The sequence below is a fragment of the Balaenoptera musculus genome, chromosome 11, assembly GCF_009873245.2.
Source record: "Balaenoptera musculus isolate JJ_BM4_2016_0621 chromosome 11, mBalMus1.pri.v3, whole genome shotgun sequence".
NCBI lineage: Eukaryota > Metazoa > Chordata > Mammalia > Artiodactyla > Balaenopteridae > Balaenoptera > Balaenoptera musculus.
In genome coordinates, this window is record NC_045795.1 from 98,388,859 (window position 1) to 98,408,701 (window position 19,843).

Here is a 19,843-nt window from a genome sequence, read left to right on the forward strand (position 1 = left end):
GAGGGGAGGGGTCTCCCTTGCCCAGAGGACGGGAAGAGCTCGAGAGCTGGGGCCGCTAGAATCTGGTGAGCTGGAGGGAGGGTCGTGGGAGGTGAGCTTGGAGAGGTGTGGAGCCCAGTGGCCGGGAGACGAGCACGGATTGCACTCTTCCTGTGTAGACAGCACCATTGGGTCTGTGGAGACCCAAAAGAGCCCCCAGGGGCCAATGATGCCTGTGGACAGGAGGCCCTGTTCTCCGGTGGGCACCTAGGGTGGAAGAGTGACCCTGGAAGCAGCCCTGCCTTCCTCCTTGGGACCCCAGCCCAGTGTCTCCACCCAGGGGGACGAAGTGGAGGCCTGTGGGGATGCCCGGGGTCACGGAGGGGTATTGCCTGGAGTCTGGCCTGCAGCCTGCCCTCCGTTCCTCCCCACTCTTCCCTCCTCCTGCCCGGTCACCTCCTTCCCTACCTTCCTTGTCCGTGACTCTGACCTAGGATGTTGGGGACCAAGCACAGGCCCCCAGTCCACTGGCCGGGGGAGCCCGGCAAGCCCTGCTCTCTCCCTGGGCCTCGGCCATGATCGGGTCCTCTGTCCCAAGCAGCCCTGCCTGGCCCGGCCCTCCTGTGGGCATGTGTCTCTCTGGCTGAACCTGTTTGGAGCCTTTTTCTGGGTGCCTCCTGTCCCCTTCCTCCTCTGGCCCCAGCGGTCCCCTGAAAGTGCTCAGTCAGGGCTCACTGACCACCAGACCCCGGCCCACCGTTGTTTCCCATAAGTTGAAGGAAAGTACTGACCACCTGGAAAGGCAGGGAATGAAGGAACCCCCTCCCCTCCTCTCGCCTAATGCCGCACTACCCAGTAAACGTTTCTGAATGAGTGAACATACGGAGTGAATGAATGGATGGCTATAGTGTTACCCGCTTGGAAACACGATGGGACCTTCATGCTTCCCCCCAAGTGGACGGAGCCCTGGCTGGGAAGTCTGCCGGGGAAGCCCAATCCAGTGTCCTTACCTGGTCCCCAGCATATGCCACCCCCAGACCCCTCTGTTCTCAGTCCTTCCCAGTAGAACGAATCGTACCTGTGAGGATCCCACTGAGGAGGTATGGGGAGCAGGGCTGCTCAGAGGCCCAGAGAGATTGGATATTTTAATTTTTATCTTAAAAATAGAGAAATGCTAAAACTAGGTTTCAAAAACGGTGGTAGATTTTAAATGTTTACATTTAACAAATGAATACTTTTAACACACACACACACACAAATATAACCGTGCCATTTACGGGATAATTACAGTGTTTATAAAAGAAAAACCTTAGTCCATGGCAGGCTCCAGGCAGTGTGGTCCAGAAATGGGACACAAGTTCGAAATTGAAAGACAAATGGCTCCTCTGAAATGCGTCCGTCTCTTTGGGAGAGTGGAAAGGGAAACCTTGAGGCCCTCTGGGTGTGTGTGGTCCAGCGCTCGTGCTCCCTGACCCCGTGTGACGGGCCCCAGCGGTTGGAAGGCTCCCCTTCCCCGCATGCACAGTGGTGGCCCCAGCCCCGCCAACTACACCCCTACACTGGCCTGAGGGCCGCAGCGCCTCCTCTGGGTGCCCTGTCACTGCTGCAGGACGGGGGCTGGGGGAGAGGATGAGGGGCCCGGGTCGGAGACTGCCCAGGCCCCCCAGCCAGCACAGGCTACCGCCAGTCCTCTCCTCGGGGGGCCCAAAGGCCGAGCCAAGGGGCAGGAGCTTAGGCTCCGCCTTCTCAACAGTGTTGGAGGACAGAGGTGAGGGACCCTGGGAGCCAGCGCCAGCTGCTCTGGCCTTTACTGCCCTGGGTTAGCTGTGGGTACTGTGTGTGCGTTGGCCATGGGGCCACTCACTGGGTGCCAGGCTAACAGAATGTCAGCTTCTGCCCTTCACTGTTTTTTGGAAGGAATTATGCTCAACAGTAAGGAAATGGAGAGAGAAAGTGGAAGAAGCCTCTGCTCTACCCCTTACTAGCTTGGCCTCCTTGACAGGTTACATAACTTCCTCTGCACTTGAGTTGCCTACTTGGTAAAAGGGGACAGTCACCCCAGTGCCCTCAGGCTCTTGAGAAGACGGAGTGTAGGCAGGTGTTTGGCCAAATAATATTCCACTGTAGGGAGAGACCACATTTTCCATTCATCGCTTGGTGGGCAATTGGGTTGTTTCCATTTTTTGACTGTTATGAATAGTGCTACGAACATTCGTGTACAAGTTTTTATGTGGACATGGGTTTTCATTTCTCTTGGGTATACACCCAGGAGTGGAATTTCTGGGCCATTTGGCAACTCTGTGTTTAACTGATGAACTGCCAGACTGCTTTCCAAAGTGGCTGCACCATTTTACACTTCCAGTAGCAACGTATGAGGGTTCCAGTGTCTCCAAATCTTCACCAACACTTGTTACTATCTGACTTTTTGATTAAAGCCATCCTAATGGGTGCAAAGTGTTATCTCTTTGTGGTTTTGACTTGCATTCTCCTGATGCCTAATGATGATCAAGTGTCTTTTATGTGCTTCTCAACCAGTTATCTTTTTTGAGAAATGTCTATTCAGCTCCTTTGCCCATTTTAAAAAACTGGGTTGTCTTTTTATTATTGAGTTGTCAATGGTCTAGATACAGGTTCCTTACCAGATATGTTTCTCTCACTCTGAGTTGTCTTTCCCCTTTCTTTATAGTGTCCTTTGATGCACAAAAATTTTTTATTTTGATTAATCCCAATTTATCTATTATGGTTTTGTTGCTGTGCTTTTGGGTTTTTTTTTTTTTTTTTTCAAATACACAGAACAGTTACTTGATTCTAAAGTGAAAAGGTATGCTCAGAGTAGCCTCACGCCCATTCCACCCACCCCATAGGTAGCCATTTACTTTAATTTCTGGCTTATCATTCCTGTTTATTTTTGCAAATTTTATGAAGAGTGAGCTTGTTGGGTCAAGAGTTGAGACCTAAACAGTTCTGTTGGATATTGCCACATTTTCATCTGTGGGTCATACCACTTCTGTCCTAGCAGTGTTACAGGAGAGTGCTGTTTTCCCAAGCGCTTGTATTTCCCACAGCACTTGTATTGGGGTTTTGCCAATCTGAGAGGTGAAAAATGTTCTGTGTAGCTTTTTAAAAAGTGTCAACTTTATTAAAGTACAATTTACATATAATAAAACACACGCGTGTAAAGTGTATAGTTTGGTGAGTGTGGCAAGTGATCTACTATCTGTCACCATAGGTTAGTCTTGCCCTTTCCAGAATTTCATATAAATGGATTTATGTAGACTTGTGTCAGACTCCCGTGACTCAGCATAGAGATTCTGAGATGTATGCACATTGCTGTGTGCCTTGGTGGCTGGTTCCTTTGATGGGGAGCAGTGTCCACTGGATGGGTGTCACTGTTTGCCTGTTGATGGACGTTCGGATTGAGCCTAGTCCATGCCTATTAGGACTAAAGCTGCCATGAGCATTCTTGCACAGTCTTTTTGCAGACCCGTGTTTGCATTCCTTGGGGTGAATGGGAGTGGAGTCGCTGGGGCACATGTGATGTGTATGTGGACTCTGTGAGTTGCCAGGCCTTTCTCCTTGGGCTGTGCCATTTCCATTCCCACTAGCAGCAGCCGGTGCGTTCCTGCTGCTCCACATTCTCGCAGACCTTTGGTGTTGCCAGCCACAATTTTTCATTTTGGCCATTCTAGAAGGTAAGGTATGCTGTCTCTTTGTGGTTTGTTTATTTTTTTAAATTTAAAATTTTTATTGCAGTATAGTTGATTTACAATGTTGTGTTAGTTTCAGGTATACAGCTAAGTGAATCAGCTATACATATATCCAATCTTTTTTAGATTCTTTTCCCATATAGGTCATTACAGAGTATTGAGTAGAGTTCCCTGTGTTATACAGTAGGTCCTTACTAGTTATCTGTTTTATATATAGTAGTGTGTATATGTCAATCCCAGTCTCCCAATTTATCCCTCCCCCCCATCCTCTGGTAACCATAAGTTTGTTTTCTACATCCGTGACTCTACATCTGTTTTGTAAATAAGTTCATTTGTACCCTTTTTTTTAGATTCCACATATAAGTGATATATTTATTTTTCTCTGTCTGACTGATTTCACTCAGTATGACAATCTCTAGGTCCATCCATGTTGCTGCAGATGGCATTATTTCGTTCTTTTTTATGGCTGAGTAATATTCCATTGTATATATGTACCACATCTTTATCCACTCCTCTGTTGATGGACATGTTGGTTGCTTCCATGTCTTGGCTCCTGTAAACAGTGCTGCAATGAACATTGGGGTGCATGTATCTTTTCGAATTATGCTTTTCTAGGGATATATGCCCAGGAGTGAGATTGCTGGATGATATGGTAGTTCTATATTTAGTTTTTTAAGGAATCTCCATACTATTCTCCTTAGTGGCGCTACCAATTTACATTCCTACCAACAGTGTAGGAGCGTTCCCTTTTCTCCACGCCCTCTCCAGCATTTATTGTTTGTAGATTTAAATTTTATTTATTTATTTATTTTATTTATTTATTTATGGCTGAGTTGGGTCTTCGTTGCTGCGTGCGGGCTTTCTCTAGTTGCGGTGAGCAGGGGCTACTGTTCCTTGCGGTGCGCGGGTTTCTTATTGCAGTGGCTTCTCGTTGTGGAGCATGGGCTCTAAGCTTGTGGGCTTCAGTAGTTGTGGTGTGCAGGCTCTAGAGCGCAGGCTCAGTAGTTGTGGCACACGGGCTTAGTTGCTCCGCGGCATGTGTGATCTTCCCGGGCCAGGGCTTGAACCCGTTTCCCCTGCATTGGCAGGCGGATTCTTAACGACCATGCCACCAGGAAGCCCTGTTTGTAGATTTTTTTTTTTTTTTTAAACTTTGGGTTATTTATTTATTTATTTATTTTATTTATGGCTGTGTTGGGTCTTCGTTTCTGTGCGAGGGCTTTCTCCAGTTGTGGCAAGTGGGGGCCACTCCTCATCGCGGTGCGCGGGCCTCTCACCATCGTGGCCTCTCCCGTTGCGGAGTGCAAGCTCCGGACACGCAGGCTCAGTAGCTGTGGCTCACGGGCCCAGCCGCTCCGCGGCATGTGGGATCCTCCCAGACCAGGGCCCGAACCCGTGTCCCCTGCATTGGCAGGCAGACTCTCAACCACTGCGCCACCAGGGAAGCCGCTGTAGATTTTTTGATGATGGCCATTCTGACCAGTGTGAGGTGGTATGTCATTGTAGTTTTGATTTGCATTTCTATAATAGTGATATTGAGCATCTTTTCATGTGCTCTTTGGCCATCTCTTTGTGGTTTGGATTTGCATTTCCCTGAAGACTAAGGATGCTGAGCATCTTTTCAGGTTCTTATTAGCATTGTATTTCCTCTTCTGTGAAATATCTGTTCAAACCTTTTGCTCACTTTAAAAAAATCAGGTTATTTGTCTCTTTATTATTGAGCTGGAAGAGTTCTTTGTATATTCTGGATGTGAGTCCTCTTTATGTACAGTGTGGATATTTTCTCCTAGTCTGTCGTTTGCCTTTTCATTTTCATAGTGGTGGCTTTCAGAGACCAGAAATTTTCAATTTTGTGTCCTAAGAAATTTTAGCATTTCTTTTCTTTTAAGTAAGGTTGAACACCTTTTCTTATGTATAAAAGCTATTTGCTTATCTTTTTCTGTTAACTGCCCATGTCTTTGGCCTGTTTTGTTTTTTTTTAAAATCAGTTTATTGGTCTTTTTCTTCTTGATTTTAAGAGCTATTTATATGTTAGGGGGATGAGCCCTTCATGGTGTGTTGTGATGTTTTCACCCAGTGTGTCATTTGTCCTTTCAACGTTGCTTACAGTGTTTTTTCCATGCAAAATTCCTCACGTGTGTCTTTACATCATCCACTGTGTCTGTTTTTATTGTTTATAGATTTTGGATCATTGGCTTCCCACTCCCAAGTTATAAAGAAATTCACCCATGTTTGCGTCCAGTATTTGAATGGTTTCATTTTTTTACACTTACATCTCTGCTCCATTTGCCGTTAATTCTGATATACAGTGAGGCATGGAATCAATTTTATCTTTTTGCAAATGACTCTCCAGTTGTCCCTATGTCGTTTATTTAAAAGCTCATATTTTTCTAATGATTTGAGATCGCATTCCTCAGACCTTTATTATTAAAATACTAAATGTCCATGTGTATTTGGACATTTTATTCTGTTCTGTTTCTCGACTCATTTGGTTCCACTGGCCCATCTGTGCTCCTGCTGACACAATCCTCTAAATTACAGGCTTTATGACATGTTTAAACACAGAGTAGGGGAACTGCCTCACTGCTCTTTTCATACTCAAAGGTTTTCTTAGATAGTCTTGCTTACTTCCTTTTCCACATAAACTTTAAAACCAGCTTGCCTAGCTCCAGGAAAGATACTTGATTTTTTAAAAACTGAGATTGTGTTAAATTTATTTGTTTACTTGGGAAAGTTGACATCTTTACTGATGTTGAATTGTCCCGTGCAAAAAACACAGGGTGTATCCCCATTTATCCCAGTTTACTTTTCATACAATGCTTGTGAGGACTGTTACAGGACTGTTTTGAAGGATTTTCTCCCTAAAGATGTTGTACATTTCATGTTAGGTTTATTCCCTAGTAATTTATCTTTTTCATTGCTCTTACAATGGGTTCTTCTCTTTCATTATGTTTTCTAACTGGATGTTGTTTGTATACAGGAAGGCTATAATTTTGTGTCATTAATTTCATATCTTGCTATCTTACTGAATACTCGTTATTGTCTGTATTCATCTTAGCATTTATTTTCTTGGGTTTTCTAGGTATACTTGCATATCATCTGCAAAAAAGATCATTTATCTCTTCCTTAGGGTACGAACATTTTTAAAGCTTTGGGTTACATATTGCCAAATCTCTTCTTTTAAAAAAATACGGTACCAATTTATACTCCTCCTGGAAGTGTTTCACCATACCCTTGCCAGCCCTGAGTGTTAACATTTTAAAAATCTTTGCCAGTTTATTACAACCTTTATTCATTAAGGGGACATGGCCTCATCTTCCCCAGGTGGTGGGCGGAAGGCTGAGGGCCTAGCCAGGGAACAGACTAACCTGGGAGTCCACAGTCTAAGAGGAGCTGAGGCTTAAGCTTCTCCCCTGCACCCAATTTTATTGAGGAATGGCTAACAAATGAAAACTGTATATATTTAGGTTGTACCTGTGATTTTTTAAAGGTATACAGTGTGATCATTTAATATGCGTATACTTTTGAAATGATGACCACAGTCAAGTTAATTATCACATCCTTCCCCTCACAACCCTTTTTTTATTTGTGGTAAGAACACTTAAGATCTACCCTCTTAGCAAATTTTAAAAGTATACAGTATTATAAACTATAGTCAGTAGGCTATACACTAGATCCTCAGAATTTATGCTTCTTATAACTGAAAGCTTGTACCCTGTGACCATCTCCCCATCCCCTCCAGGGCCTGGCAACCATCCATCTACTCTCTGGTTCTATGAGTTTGGCTTTTTTAGATTCTACACATTAAGTGATATCATACAGTATTTGTTGGGGCTGAAGTTTCTGGAGGTTTACAATTAAGACTGCTGCTGCCCTCCTGAGCCCAGCCAATGGCAAAAGGACTGGCTGCCCTAGCAGAGAAACCCCATGTCCGGCCCAGAGAACGCGTTCTGGAAAATCCATGAGCAGTTCTGTAAAATCCATTGCCTCCCCCCAACCCCCCTTTTGCAGAGTCCCGTCATGATCAGCCCTTTCGGTGCCTTACTTGATCCCCTACGCAGCCTGGGCAGTGCCAGGAACAAGGGGAAGAGCCAGGATCCCTCCCCGCTGCCCATGCTCAAGCCAGCTCTCTGCCTGCCCTGCTGTGTGCAGAGGTAGGGCCAGGTGCTGAGGATTCTTCCCCAGACCTGAGAGCCAGTAAGATGGATGACAGAATGGATTGAGGCTCCTGCTTTCCCATTAAAGCCCTTCCCAGGGCCTGGCCCCCCAGGGTCCTGTGAACAGCCCTGGCTACCCACTTGCAGGAGGGCGTTGCTCACTGACTGCCCGGCCCTGGCTGGCGGCCCCCCTCCCCGGAGGCTGGGCGGGAGGATGGAGAGGGCCGTGGCCCACCGGGCTCACCCCCCTCGTCTTGGCCTGGCCCCCTCCTCCAAGCAGCCTGCCCCAGCCCTGAAGCCCAGGCAGCCTTTTTACTCCCATAACCCTTTCCCTCTCACCTGTGTTCCCAGCTCTGTACCTTACTGGCTGTATGATCCTGGGCTAGTTGACTCCCCTCTTCTGAGCCTGTTTCCATCTACACCTCCTCACAGGCTGTTGTGAGGAGTGAAGGAGGGAGCATCTGCACCAGGTCGGCACAGGGACGGGCTCCATAAGCGTGTGTTTATTGAATGAGAGAGTGAAAAAAGAAATGAAGTGTGTCAGCGAGCCCTCTGGGGGCTCCTTCCCCCACTGAGATGGTTAGAACTGGAGGAGCGTCAGATGCAGCCTTCGTCGGAAAGGCGCCCACTCCTCTACCACCAGCCCCCATCCGCCAGGCCACCCTCAGGCTGCTGGGCCCCAGCCCCAGTGCCTCCACACCATCCCCGCTGCTTCGGGCGTCTGGACCTTGGTGGTCTCATCCCACTGTCCTTGGACAGCAGGGTGCATGTAAAAGTGAGGGTGTGTGTGAGAGGCACACCCACCGCCAGCCCTCGGCCCCAGGCGGTTGGTCCTCAGGAGAGGGGAAATTTCCTTCTCTGTATTTATTTTCCACATCCCCGACACTGAAAGCCAAGCTGGTGTTGATATTTACCTTGGCCGGGACTCCCCATCTCTCTGGGCCAGCCTCGCGTAAACACGATGTTCCTTTTCTCGGCTCTGCCAGCATTGAGGTGGCCTTTTGCAACCAATTCTAGGAATTTTGAAAGTCTGTAGGCGTAAGTTCAGGGACCAGGCGCCCAGGGTGCGAGGAGCGCCTGGGGGTTCCATGCTGGCCTTGGGCCTTCTCCCGGGGGTTCACGCTGAGGGTGCAGAGACAAAGCCGGGCCTGTGGGGGCCAGCGGGCAGGGCCCCCCCCATTCCTCTTGTTCCTCAAAGCCGGTGGTGGCCAGAGGGCTTACTCTGGAGGGGCGGCAGTGGTCAGCGCCACAGAAATGGGAGTGAGTGGGGGACTGGGCAGGGCAGGGACGCTGCGGCAGTGGGGGGGTCCGCACGGCCCGGTCCAAATCCCAGCTCCCCCAGCTCGGCCACCGGGGGCTCCCTCACCAGGAGGCCTTGCGCAAGTGACCGCAGGGCTCTGAGACGTGGTTTCATTACACAGGAAATGGGGTGTCAGTCCCTTGGTGACAAGGGGGCTGTGAGGCACTGCAGGTGGCAGCCGTGTTCCTTTTGCTGTTGCCACAGCTGCACGGCTTTGAGACAGCATCATGGGCGGCGCCGGGTGAATGAACGCTCTGAACGTCTCCTGTTCTCCACGCAGATCTGGGACATGAGCGACGACGAGACCGTCTGACACGCCCCCCCACCCTGGCTGCCGGCCCACTGAGGGGCTCTCAGTCTCCGGAGCAGGACGCCACCCCCAGGACCGGTGATTCTGGGCCCCTCCAACCTTTGTGGTCCCCTCATCTCCATACCTTAAGGACTGGGGCCCTCCCTCGGCTGCCCGGGAGCTTCTCCGTTTCTTATGATTCATGGTCCCACCAGTTCTCAGCTAAATAATAACCTTGGCTTCGGCCTTGCCAGTGATCTGGGACTTGGTTCCCTCCACGAGCAGTTCTTTCTTCTTGTTGTCACGGGTGTTTGGTAGTCAGGCTCCCGGGATTCTCCTGGCCATGACCCCCATGGGGTGGAATGAGGACAGGGAGGAGTTGGCCCAACACAGAGCAGGTAGGCAAGTGAGAAGTCAGCTCCTTCCAGCAGCCATCGCGGGGGCAGCGCCACAAAGCCCCCAGAGCGGCCCTGGGCACGTGTGAGGGCTGGGGTTCTCATCAGCGCTGTCAGCTTGGCCTGCGGGCGTGGGAGGCAGGAGAGCTGAGCCACGTGCGGGACAGAAGGGACCACACTTGTCCCAGTGAACCCAGACCCCCGCTGAGGACGGAGTCTGTTGCCCAGACAGCCCCTCCACCTGTGGGCCTGTCCTCAGCCGCGGGCTCAGGGGAGGACACAAGTGTCTGCTGCTTCGGGCTGGTGGCAGGGCCCAGGGACAGATCCTCGAAGCTGCCTGCGTGGGGCCCCTCCTCCCTCTGTACAGGACACCCGAGGCCCAGAGAAGGCTTCAGACCCCACGTGAGAGCCTGCCCTCCTGCCGCAAGCAGGGGCGGCCGCGCCTCCTGCCCCAGGCTCCTCCCTGGTGGTGGCCTGGAAGCCCCAGCGCCGTGTGGGGTGGAGCCCGTGGTGTGTCTGCCTCAGCCTGTGGCCAGGTGCCCATCGGGGTGGTGGGAGGGCTCTGCCATGGGCCCCTCAGGCTGATTTTCCTCCTCCTCCTGGGTGAGCACGTCCGTGCCAGCCTCAGAGCTGGGCATGGAACCCAGCAGAGGGGCCCTTTCCACACTTTTATTTCTGTGGTGTCATCTTTTGTCTTGGGCCTGGAACCAAAGTCAGAATTGAGTCTGAGTCGTACCAGAGTTGGATTTCTGTAAGTTAGTTAGGTTTTAAATGACGTTTCTCCTAGAGAGTTAAAATTACAGCTTTCCAGCCTGTGCAGGGCTTAAATCGGAGGCCACTGTACAACAGGGCAGGGCTGCTGAGCCTGCCCCGCCCTCTCCAGGGCTGCAAGCAAAGGCCCCGCCCAGCCTGGCTCTGTCACTGCAGGACCCAAGGATCACACAGACAGTCTGTGGTTTAAGAGCACTTTATTATTGTTCTTAAGGCTACTTTTAAGTACAAAAAAAAGATGGCCTGCCAAACCTTTTTTTTTCTTCTTCTTCCAGGAAAAACAGGCCACAGAGAATGGTATATTACAGATTTACAAACATGGAGAGAATGGTCAGAACGCACTGCAGATGGCGTGGCTCTGTGAAGAACCTCTCTGTGCCTCCTGAGGCCTGGGAGTGTCCCTTCCTGGTGACCGTTTGGTTTCCTGCCCGAGGCCCCTCCCAGGTGCTGCCTATCCCAGATAGGTCAGCGCACCAGGGACCTGGCCCTCAGTGCCACCGTCCCTCCCAAAGCGATGGCCTCGCTGGTGGACGCGGGCGTGTGAGGAGCCGGGTCTGCACAGAGCCGCCGGCAGTGGGGTTGTTTTCCTGGGGCGACGCTCAGTAGCCTGTAGCAATAACAAACTAGTGGCTATTAAGGCAGATGCAGTGTTCTCATAGAATAACTGTGTTCCTGCACTTTTACAGACAAATCTACGACAAAAAAAAAGATCAACTTTTTTTTCCAAACAACAAAAAAATATGAATGATTACAATAGGAAAGGGAAAAATTAAATAGCTACATATCATTAACAAATTAATTGTTCTTCAAAAAATACCTACAAATTTCTCTGTACATTCTTTACGCACAGCGTAATGATGGTCTTAAAGTTACCTATATAAAAAAAGTGTTCTCAACGATTTTTCCTACAGAAAATATAGGGGCCTGAATGCAGAAGCCTGGAAGCCCAGTTAAGTGGGAGGGAAACGTGTGCGGGGGCCAAAGGGGAGGCTTTCCTCCCGCCTTTTCAAATAACTACAGCCACCCTGTGGCCACAAGAGCCCATCCTCCTGCCTGTTCACCCAATGCCAACCAGCGAACCTGTACTTTTCTCATACTGACAACCAGCCTCGAGAGCTCCGGTGAGTCCACGGTGCCTCGCGGGTGAGGTGGTCATGCCCGAGTCACCTGGCCAGGTGACTGCTCAAGCCCTGTGGTGGGCAAGGCTGGAGGGTAGTAGCACAGGGGAGGGGCAGGGGCATAGAAACGTTTACCAGAAAGAAGAGCAGCTGTCGAACATCCACAGCTGGGTCTGTCATGCTTTCTTCTTCACCTAATTTCTAGTTAGTAGCTATTACTATAGCAAACGATAATAAATGCAGTAATAACTGTATAAAGTCAGAGGAATGTATACTGCCTTGGCCCCAGTGTACGAGGAAGCATACAAAACACCATCTCACAGATTGTCAGGAATCTGCTGTTCAGCCAAGAGTTCAAAGGGAGCAGTTTCTGCATCGAGGGAAGTTGGAAGACACGAGTCCCAACTCCCCTGGGAGCGAGTTAAGAAGCAGACAGGGATGCAAAAAATAACTGATGCTGTCAGCCTGCAGCCACAAGTCCAGCATCCGACTCTGCAGCTGACCAGCCACTCACCCGCCCGTGTCCAGGGCCTGCCAGGGACCGACTGGCCCCACGCTACTTGGGAGTAACGTGAATATCAAACACAAATCTTAGAGTACAACTGTACCAGCAGTAAGTATATCTAGGACTGTAACTGACAAAAATAAACGAATTCTGAAAAGAAGCTAGTAAGTATTAAGCTTTTTGTTTACTGTCTATACAATTAATAGAAACCAGCTATTTTTATCCATTAAAACATGCATCACGTTTAAAGCACTACAGAATCCTCCAACTTCAGCTCTAGTCTAACAAACTGCAGTGTTTAGAAAAGGTAAAATGCCCGTGATTGGTAGAATCTGCAGTCCAGTTGCAAGCACCTGAAAATCTAGACAGACAGAGAAAGACCTATAAACCTGCATGAGACTTCCCCTTCCAAAGCAGTTTTGTCTAAATTAATTAATACAACAACAAACAAAAAAACACACCCATGGTCAGAAATGTCATCCTTAAACCCTCCGTTTTTCAGCAGTTTGCCCTCAGAGTACTATCATCTCGCACAAAGTTGTCAGGCAGGCAACTTGAGTCCTCCTCCCATAGTGCAAATCAGACACGACAGTTCTGTTCTCTTCAAGTAGACGCACACACACAAGCGCACACACACACGTGGGCTGGAAGCTGAACCGCACACGCCCCGGTCTCGAGAAGCAAATGAAAAAGCACAAAGCGTCTGAGTCACCAGTGGCCTGGCCTGTGACTGAGAAAGCGCAAGCCGTGGAGTCCAGGCCCTGTCGGGCAGCTGACCTGCATCGAGGCTTCTTTGGTAACCAAGGCAGGGACTGGGGGGCGACAGCGGACAGAGGTTCCACGCGCAGGTGCTGCTATCACGTCTGAGGGCCCCGGGTACGGATACCAAGCAAGTACAAAACAGAACAAAAATCCCGACGACGTGGTTTTTGCGAATAAACCATCCCTCCCTCCCCCCACCCCCACGATTTTTTTTTTTTTCATTTTTCCATTTTTTTAAGCACTGACTGTTCGAAGCTCAGGCAAACCATGCAGATGGACGTGGCGTTGGAGGGCGGTGCTCCCTTCAGGAGGCCACAGACGGGGAGTGGCTGTGGCTGACCATGTGGGCAGAGGGGCTGGCGGGCTGGCCCCTGCGAGAGGCCGACTCGGGGCTGCTCGACGCGCCATCCTTGGCCGCCTTGATCTGGAGCCACGTGTCGCCCAGGGCTTTGGCGAAGTGGTCGTCCACGGAGCCCGTGATGGACACGGAGTTGGGCGCCGGCTCGGGCTCCTTGTAGTTCTTGCCCAGGCTCCTGCGGAAATGCTCCTCCACCACGGGGTCGCAGGTGGTGGCGGCTGTGGGGGGGAGGACAGCGGTCAGGGCTGGGACATGGGGACACCAGGGGGCCCCCACGTGGGTCACCTCTCTGAGCCTGCCACGGGGCGGCACGCCTGCTGCGCCGGGCCGTGGACGCGTTCAGACCCCCCGTGCGGCAGCCAGTGGGCCCCGCTAGAGGGGGGCCTGGAGGGCGGGGCCAACGTGCTGCTCCCCCGCCCCCCCCCCCACGCCAAGCACAAGGCCGCTGTACCGGGGCTCAAAGAACGGGGTGTCGACCTCCTTCAGAAATGGGCCCAGAGGCCAGCCACTCCTGGGACCAAGAGGACACAGAAGGAGCCCTCAGTCCCCTGCAGTGGTCTGAGCGGGGCACTTACAGCTCGGGGCCCTCCGGTAGCTGGCCGGGCCGGCCGCGCAGCCGCTGTGCGCGATGGGGCAGTGGGAGAGGTTGCAGTTCCGGGCGCTGGCGGAGGCACACGTGATCACTGAGGGCCGGTTCTGCGGGAGGAGGGGGCTGGCGTCAGTGCGAGCACACAGGCGGCAGCAGCGGTTCGGCTCCCCTGCCCCAACTGGCGACCCCATCCTCATATCCCCGCCCAGCTCTGAGGCCGGCTGGGCGGCCACCCCGGCGCCCCTCAGCCCCCGGCCGGGCACCGGTCCCGCCTGGAGAACCAAGTGCCAGCGGCCTCGGCGTTGGAGTGGTGCCTCGGCGCGGGGCCTCACCAGTACCCACGCTCTGTGGGAGCCCCTCCTGGAGCCCTGCCGGCCCAATGGCAGATCCAGTCAAGCCCAGGCGCCGCCTGCTGCTTCACGTTGCGGGCCACACCGCTCAACGACCCGGAACCCACCGTGAACGAGAGTCTTGGGGGTGTGCGCTCGGCCCCCTCCCAAGCTCTCCGTTCTCTGAGCAGTGACCCTCAGTGTGAGGCAGTGGCAGTGTGGATCGGTGAGGGACGTGGCACAGAGGCTCGGCTGTTGGGAGCTGGCCTGTCCCAACTCTCGGATCTGAAATGAGACCATCGCCGAGTCGGGAGACCAGCGTGTAGATGGCAGAGGGCTGTAAAGAGACCACGGCTCCTACCGTCACGGTCCTGAGAGCGCCTGGCCCTGCCCTTCTCAGAGTGTATCCTCGGATCCCCCCCTACCCCGCACCGGGTTCTCTGGGCCATCCCAGGACCCTTCTAATACACTCCTGGTTTTTCTCAAGCCAAGCCAGCTCAAGTCGGCTTCTGTTACGACCATGCAAGTCACGATGGAGACAGAAACACAGGAATCTATCCAAGTGCCTGAATTACACACAAAGCACCCTCACCCCATGCGCCTGCCCACACTCGCCCTCCTTCCCCGAAACCACCGCACAGTCTGCCTGGCAAACTCCACTCGTCCTTTAAAACCCCGTTCAAATATCATCTCTGTGAAGCATGACCCGCCCCCTGCCCGCCCCACATTCAGCCAGTAAACCAGCCCTTCCGGAGGCACCTGTCTCCTCGACCACACACACTTCAGAGCAGGGACCAGCGAGTGTCTGGATCCCCAGACCCGGACAGAAAACATCTGTGAACCAACTGAGCTCCCTTAGGTTCCAGCCAGGAAACTTAACTCCTGAAAACCCGGACGACGAGACAGCTAGCAGGAGCTGGCTGAAGGGTCACCCCAAAGGCAGTGTCAACAGGGAACCGGGCCTTGTCCACCCCCCGCCTTTCCCGTAAACAGTCTGATCAGTAGCCACTGTGAAGTCTGCACATCAAACCTTCCTGTGATGGGAAGTGAACAGGAATGATAAGAACACGTCTGTGATGAAGATCCGCACCCACACAGGTGAGCGGGGATGCGCTTGGGTCTAACAAGAAATTCCACACATCCAGGATGGGGGAAGATGCAGCTTAGCAGCAGCTCGTGAACAAAGAATCTGGGGCTTTATTAATTCCACACATGAGCAATGGGACGGAGCCACCAAGAGAGTCGGTGTGACACCCCCCCGTGTGGATGACAATGGCAGAGAGGAGAGAACATGGCTTTGAGGCCGGGTGGACCTGGGTGAACCAGCTCTAGTCAGCAGGCAGGACCTTCAGCCCTCTAAGCTTCCATTTCTTTGAGTATGAAACAGGAAGACTCGTACCTGAGGGGCGTGGAGCATCGCCTGAGATGGGTGTGGGGGCCTGGCCCGTGGTCACATCCAGGAGTCCCGCCCTGCAGGTGCTGGTCATGCCGCACCTGAAGGACAGCCTGCAGTGTGCAGCCCACCTTTTGAAGGGTCTGTTTCAACCCCCGAGCCCGTGATCTCCCCGCCAGCCCTCTTGTAGTGACGTGCCCTCCACCCTCGAGATGGGGCTGTGCAGCCATGTTCATAAGTGACCTCGCCCCGTGGCCAGGCTGGAGATCTGCCTCAGGCTGCGGCTCAACTACCGAGGCCGACTCAGGAGGAGATTCAAGTTGAGCTCAGGAGCTGGGGGACGGCCACGCCGAGCTGGCCATGTGATCCAGAAGCAGAGAGAGAAAAGGATGCAGAGACAGGCACGGGGCCAGGGGAGGAAGGAGGGTCCTGCCTCCTATCTGCTCGCCCAGGCAAGAGCCGGCCCTTGCTTCCTGAGCCTGGCTGTACCCACGACCCTGGGTCCGGGAGACGCCCCGGGCCCTCCCAGTATAACTCCCTTCCTTCCTGTAGCTCCAGGGCCTCCCAGCGCCGGGGCGCAGCAGCACTGGGGAGTGTTCACTACGTGATAACTCACCCTGGTTCTCACCAATTCATACATTAAGAGTTCAGTTATGTGACTCCCTGCCTCCTCCAGACTCAAACCGTGAGCGCCCGCATCCAGCCTGACCAGTCTCTAACACACTCCCTGCACAAAGCAAGTGTCCACGTGGTTTTGTTAAAAGAACAAAGGAAACAAACAGGGTTGTGATGTTGGGCTCCAGGGTAGGAAGCGCAACCGCTCCTCAGCCTCACTGGGAACCACAGGCACCAGCGCAACCTCGCCCGACGCCCGGGGCCCCTCCCAAGCAGGGGCCACAGACTGGCTCAGCACCAGGGGCGGGCAGGGGACACAGCGGCTGCCCCAGCACCTCCTCTGCTCGCTGTCTGCGTCCCAGAGTCTCAAGCAAACACTGAGTGAGGACCTACTGGGTCACAGGCCCCCAAGGTTCAGAGAGGAAAGCCATGGGTTCATGCAGTGTTTCTGAACCTCAAGGTTAATGCCTCCTTTTATTAGCTCTTCCTCCAGGAACCCCATTTTTTAAAGTCTTTTTTCCTACCAAGCAATCTGTGTTTATTAAGTAACAACTTAATTTCCTTAAAAAAAAAAAAATCCTTGTCTGCCAATCACAGGTTTCTGACCAGCAGGAGCTAAGAGCCACTGTGACCACTGACTTTATAGGATTCCAGCCCAAAGCAAAGCAACCTGGCATTGAACTCCATCCATGCGGCCTTGTAACGGGTTAACGTAGGATTCCTATTAGGATTATTACATTGACCCCTAAACACGGCTGCCAAGGAAGACTGCTAGAAACACAGCTAGTCTGGACCAACCCCGCCTCATGCAAAGAAACTAAGCCCCAAAGACAGTAAGTCTCGCCTGAGGCCATTAGTCCCAAGGGGCGAGGCCTAGGCAGGCCCAGGTCAGAATTAAAACCACCCTCAGTACAGAACCGAGGGTGGGGTTACTCCCCACGTCTCTCACCGCCCTCCTTCCACGCCGCCCTCCGTCTCCCAAGCCCCCGCACCCACTGCCGGCCACCGGCCGAGCCCCGCTGGACAAGGGCGTACCTGCTGCCGCTCCACCGGGGTCAGGGTGGGCGAGAGGCCGGCCGGCCTGCCGGCGTCCAGGCTGTTCTTGGTCAGTGCGAGGGGCTGCTCCATGCTGAGGCTGGGGAGGGACGTGTACAGGTGGCTGCCGTGCAGGCTCACAGCGGGGGCCACGGCTCGCTCAATGGGGCTGCGGCTCCGTTCCCGGGGGTCTTTCCGGCAGTCCCCGTTGGCCGTCTTGTTTCTGAAAAAGAGGAGTGAGCGCTCAGACAGGAAAACCTGGCCACTTCTGGGAGGCAAGGGGGCTGGCGACCGTGGTGAGACACTCACACTGATCATCTCATCCCTCACTTTGGTGTGGGTAAATATTTCACAATCATCACCCCGCCGCCTGAGGCTCTGATCAAATAGCCTACCGGTAACTGAGGGGCCAGGATGCTAACCCAGGTGGGTGCTGAGGAGAAGCACCTTCCCAGGGTCCAGAGTCAGCTCCATAGCTCCACCCAGACGAGACGGCAGCCCCCCGCTCGGCGGTCTGGCTGAGCGCTTCTCCAACAAACTCCACTCACCTGTGTGCTCCAGGCTGGCTTGGTTTGACCAGGATCTGCCTTCAGAAGGATGAAGGTGGTGATGATGCCACAGTAACCCAATGCCTCCTACCTGCCGGGTCCTGTTCTAAGGCTCCACTGGCCTCAGCTCATTCAGTCTTCCCAACAGCACTGAGAAGGGGAGGCTGTAAACACCCCCGCCCCAGACGAGGGGACCGAGACCCAGTGCAGTCTTGTCACTGGCCGAGGCTACTGGCCCGCGAGCCGTGGTGTTTGGCTCACGGTGTGGCGATCAGGCTGGTGTGGAGCGTAGAGAGCCTGGCGCGCCAGCGGGAGGGCCCTGCCGTAGGAAAGTCCAACCACGGGCAGGTACCGAGTGGGACCCAGGTGAGGCGGTAGCACGGGCCCTGCCTGCAACCTGATGGATCTCGTCTAGGGGCAACGTCACACGCTGCGTCTCTTTGAGAACGAGAATGACTCCGCCCGGTGGCGGTGGGCCTCGCGGTAGAAGCCCAGGAACTCGCGGCCCAGGTCTCACCCCCCGCCCAGGGGTTCTTTGTGCCTCAGGTCTCAGCCCTTAAATCCGCCGTGTTCTCTGCTGCCAGAGCAGTCTTTCTTTCATAACAAAGGAGCAAGTATTTTAACTAAAAATGTGGCAATGACTTCTGTGACAGTGGAGGGATCAATGGACATGAGTGGAACCAAATCAGCTGTAAGTTCAGTTCATCAACTACAGGGCAACGACCCGCATAAGGCACAGCATGTAATTTATGGGTGTGTCCCCTGCCCCCCCGCCCCGGCCCCGCACTATTCTCTGGTCGACTATACAAAATGACTTAGAAGCAATCAGAGAATAAAATTCCAACCCATGAAGACAATCACAGAAGTATGTTCTGGTCACAGTCTAGATGAGATGTCCCACACACACCACACGGATCCTGGCGATTCTCAAAGAATTACAATAGCAAAAACAGAAAAAGAGAAGAAAAAAAGCACTTAATTCTGAAACCAGCCTGTCCACAATTTCATCTTCCTGTGACGATTCAGATGACATTACAGGCCTTTGAGGTGAAGGGCTGCGCGGTCGTTACCGCAAACACCGAACACCCCTGCAGAACGTCACAGAGCAGGGACGTCTGGCTCGACGGGCTTCAGGCCCCTCAAACCCAAGAAAAGCTGGCTTTTCCCTGAACGGGTATTTATTACTGAATATACAGGTGACCAGTGTCTGAAAAGACTACGTTGTCACACAGAGTTATCTCCAGCATCAGGTTGCCATCTAAATTTGAATAAAATTCAGTGTTTGATGAGCTATGTGAATTGCTTCCCTGACACAGTGAGGTTTGTCACTGTGTCAGGGAACCTCCCCCCCAAAATGAGGTTTCTAGAGGTCACGTCACGAACTCTGCAAACTCAGGGGCTGGACAGGTCACTCGGAACACGCCTCCGTCCAGTTCAGGCCCCACGACATTCAACCAATGTTAACTGAGCCCCTATTTTCTGACGGTTACAGAGAGGAAGACTCAGCCCTTCTCATGGGCTCACGACCATGGGCAGGGGCGACAAGCTCCCCGGTGACAACCGCAGCACCGGGAGGGGAGGAGCGGGCAGAAGGCTGGGAGTCGCCCGGGCGGCGCCGGTGCTCACACCCGGCACCACGCAGCGCTGCGACACTGCACGGCGCAGCCGGGTGCCCGAGGAGCGGAGGGGACTGTCCCAGGTCAACCCGCGGGGAGCGAACGGGAGGATGGGCCCCTGCAGGCAGGACGCAGCAGGCATCAAGGACCGGAAAAGACAATGAAACACCCAGAAACCATCTGAAGACCTCGCTGGTTAATTTTAGTAAAATTATACATTACTCAGATTTCCAGCTCATTTTCCCGGTTCCCGGAGCTTGAAGACAGACGTTGTTTTCCTTCCCCCAGTGACTCATACCCCGGGCTCCGCTGCTTCCCGGGGCGTCATGTGCTCCCGGACCCAAACCACACGCTTCCTGCCTGCGAGCCCCGCGGCG

General features: G+C 52.9%; 2 protein-coding genes across 10 annotated transcripts in view; one reads left to right on the top strand and one right to left on the bottom strand.

Annotated features, from left to right (window-relative positions):
• The window catches only part of ATG7 (autophagy related 7), a 334,957-nt gene extending 324,296 nt beyond the window's left edge, over positions 1–10,661 (top strand). For 5 of the 6 annotated variants that reach the window (XM_036867771.1, XM_036867769.1, XM_036867768.1 and 2 more), the window contains exon 19: positions 9,424–9,694. In XM_036867771.1, the coding sequence (XP_036723666.1) occupies positions 9,424–9,456 (33 nt within the window). In that variant the 3' untranslated portion in view covers positions 9,457–9,694. Of the gene's footprint in view, positions 1–9,423 lie in introns of all 6 variants that reach the window. The other variant, XR_005021712.1, reaches the window with a different exon arrangement.
• A 117-nt stretch (positions 10,662–10,778) lies between these two features.
• VGLL4 (vestigial like family member 4) overlaps positions 10,779–19,843 on the bottom strand; it is a 155,078-nt gene continuing 146,013 nt past the window's right edge. For all 4 annotated transcript variants that reach the window (XM_036867777.1, XM_036867776.1, XM_036867775.1 and 1 more), the window contains 3 exons: positions 17,303–17,525; positions 13,917–14,037; positions 10,779–13,559 (listed from right to left, as the gene is read on the bottom strand). In XM_036867777.1, the coding sequence (XP_036723672.1) occupies positions 13,288–13,559; positions 13,917–14,037; positions 17,303–17,525 (616 nt within the window). In that variant the 3' untranslated portion in view covers positions 10,779–13,287. The remainder of the gene's footprint in view (positions 13,560–13,916; positions 14,038–17,302; positions 17,526–19,843) is intronic.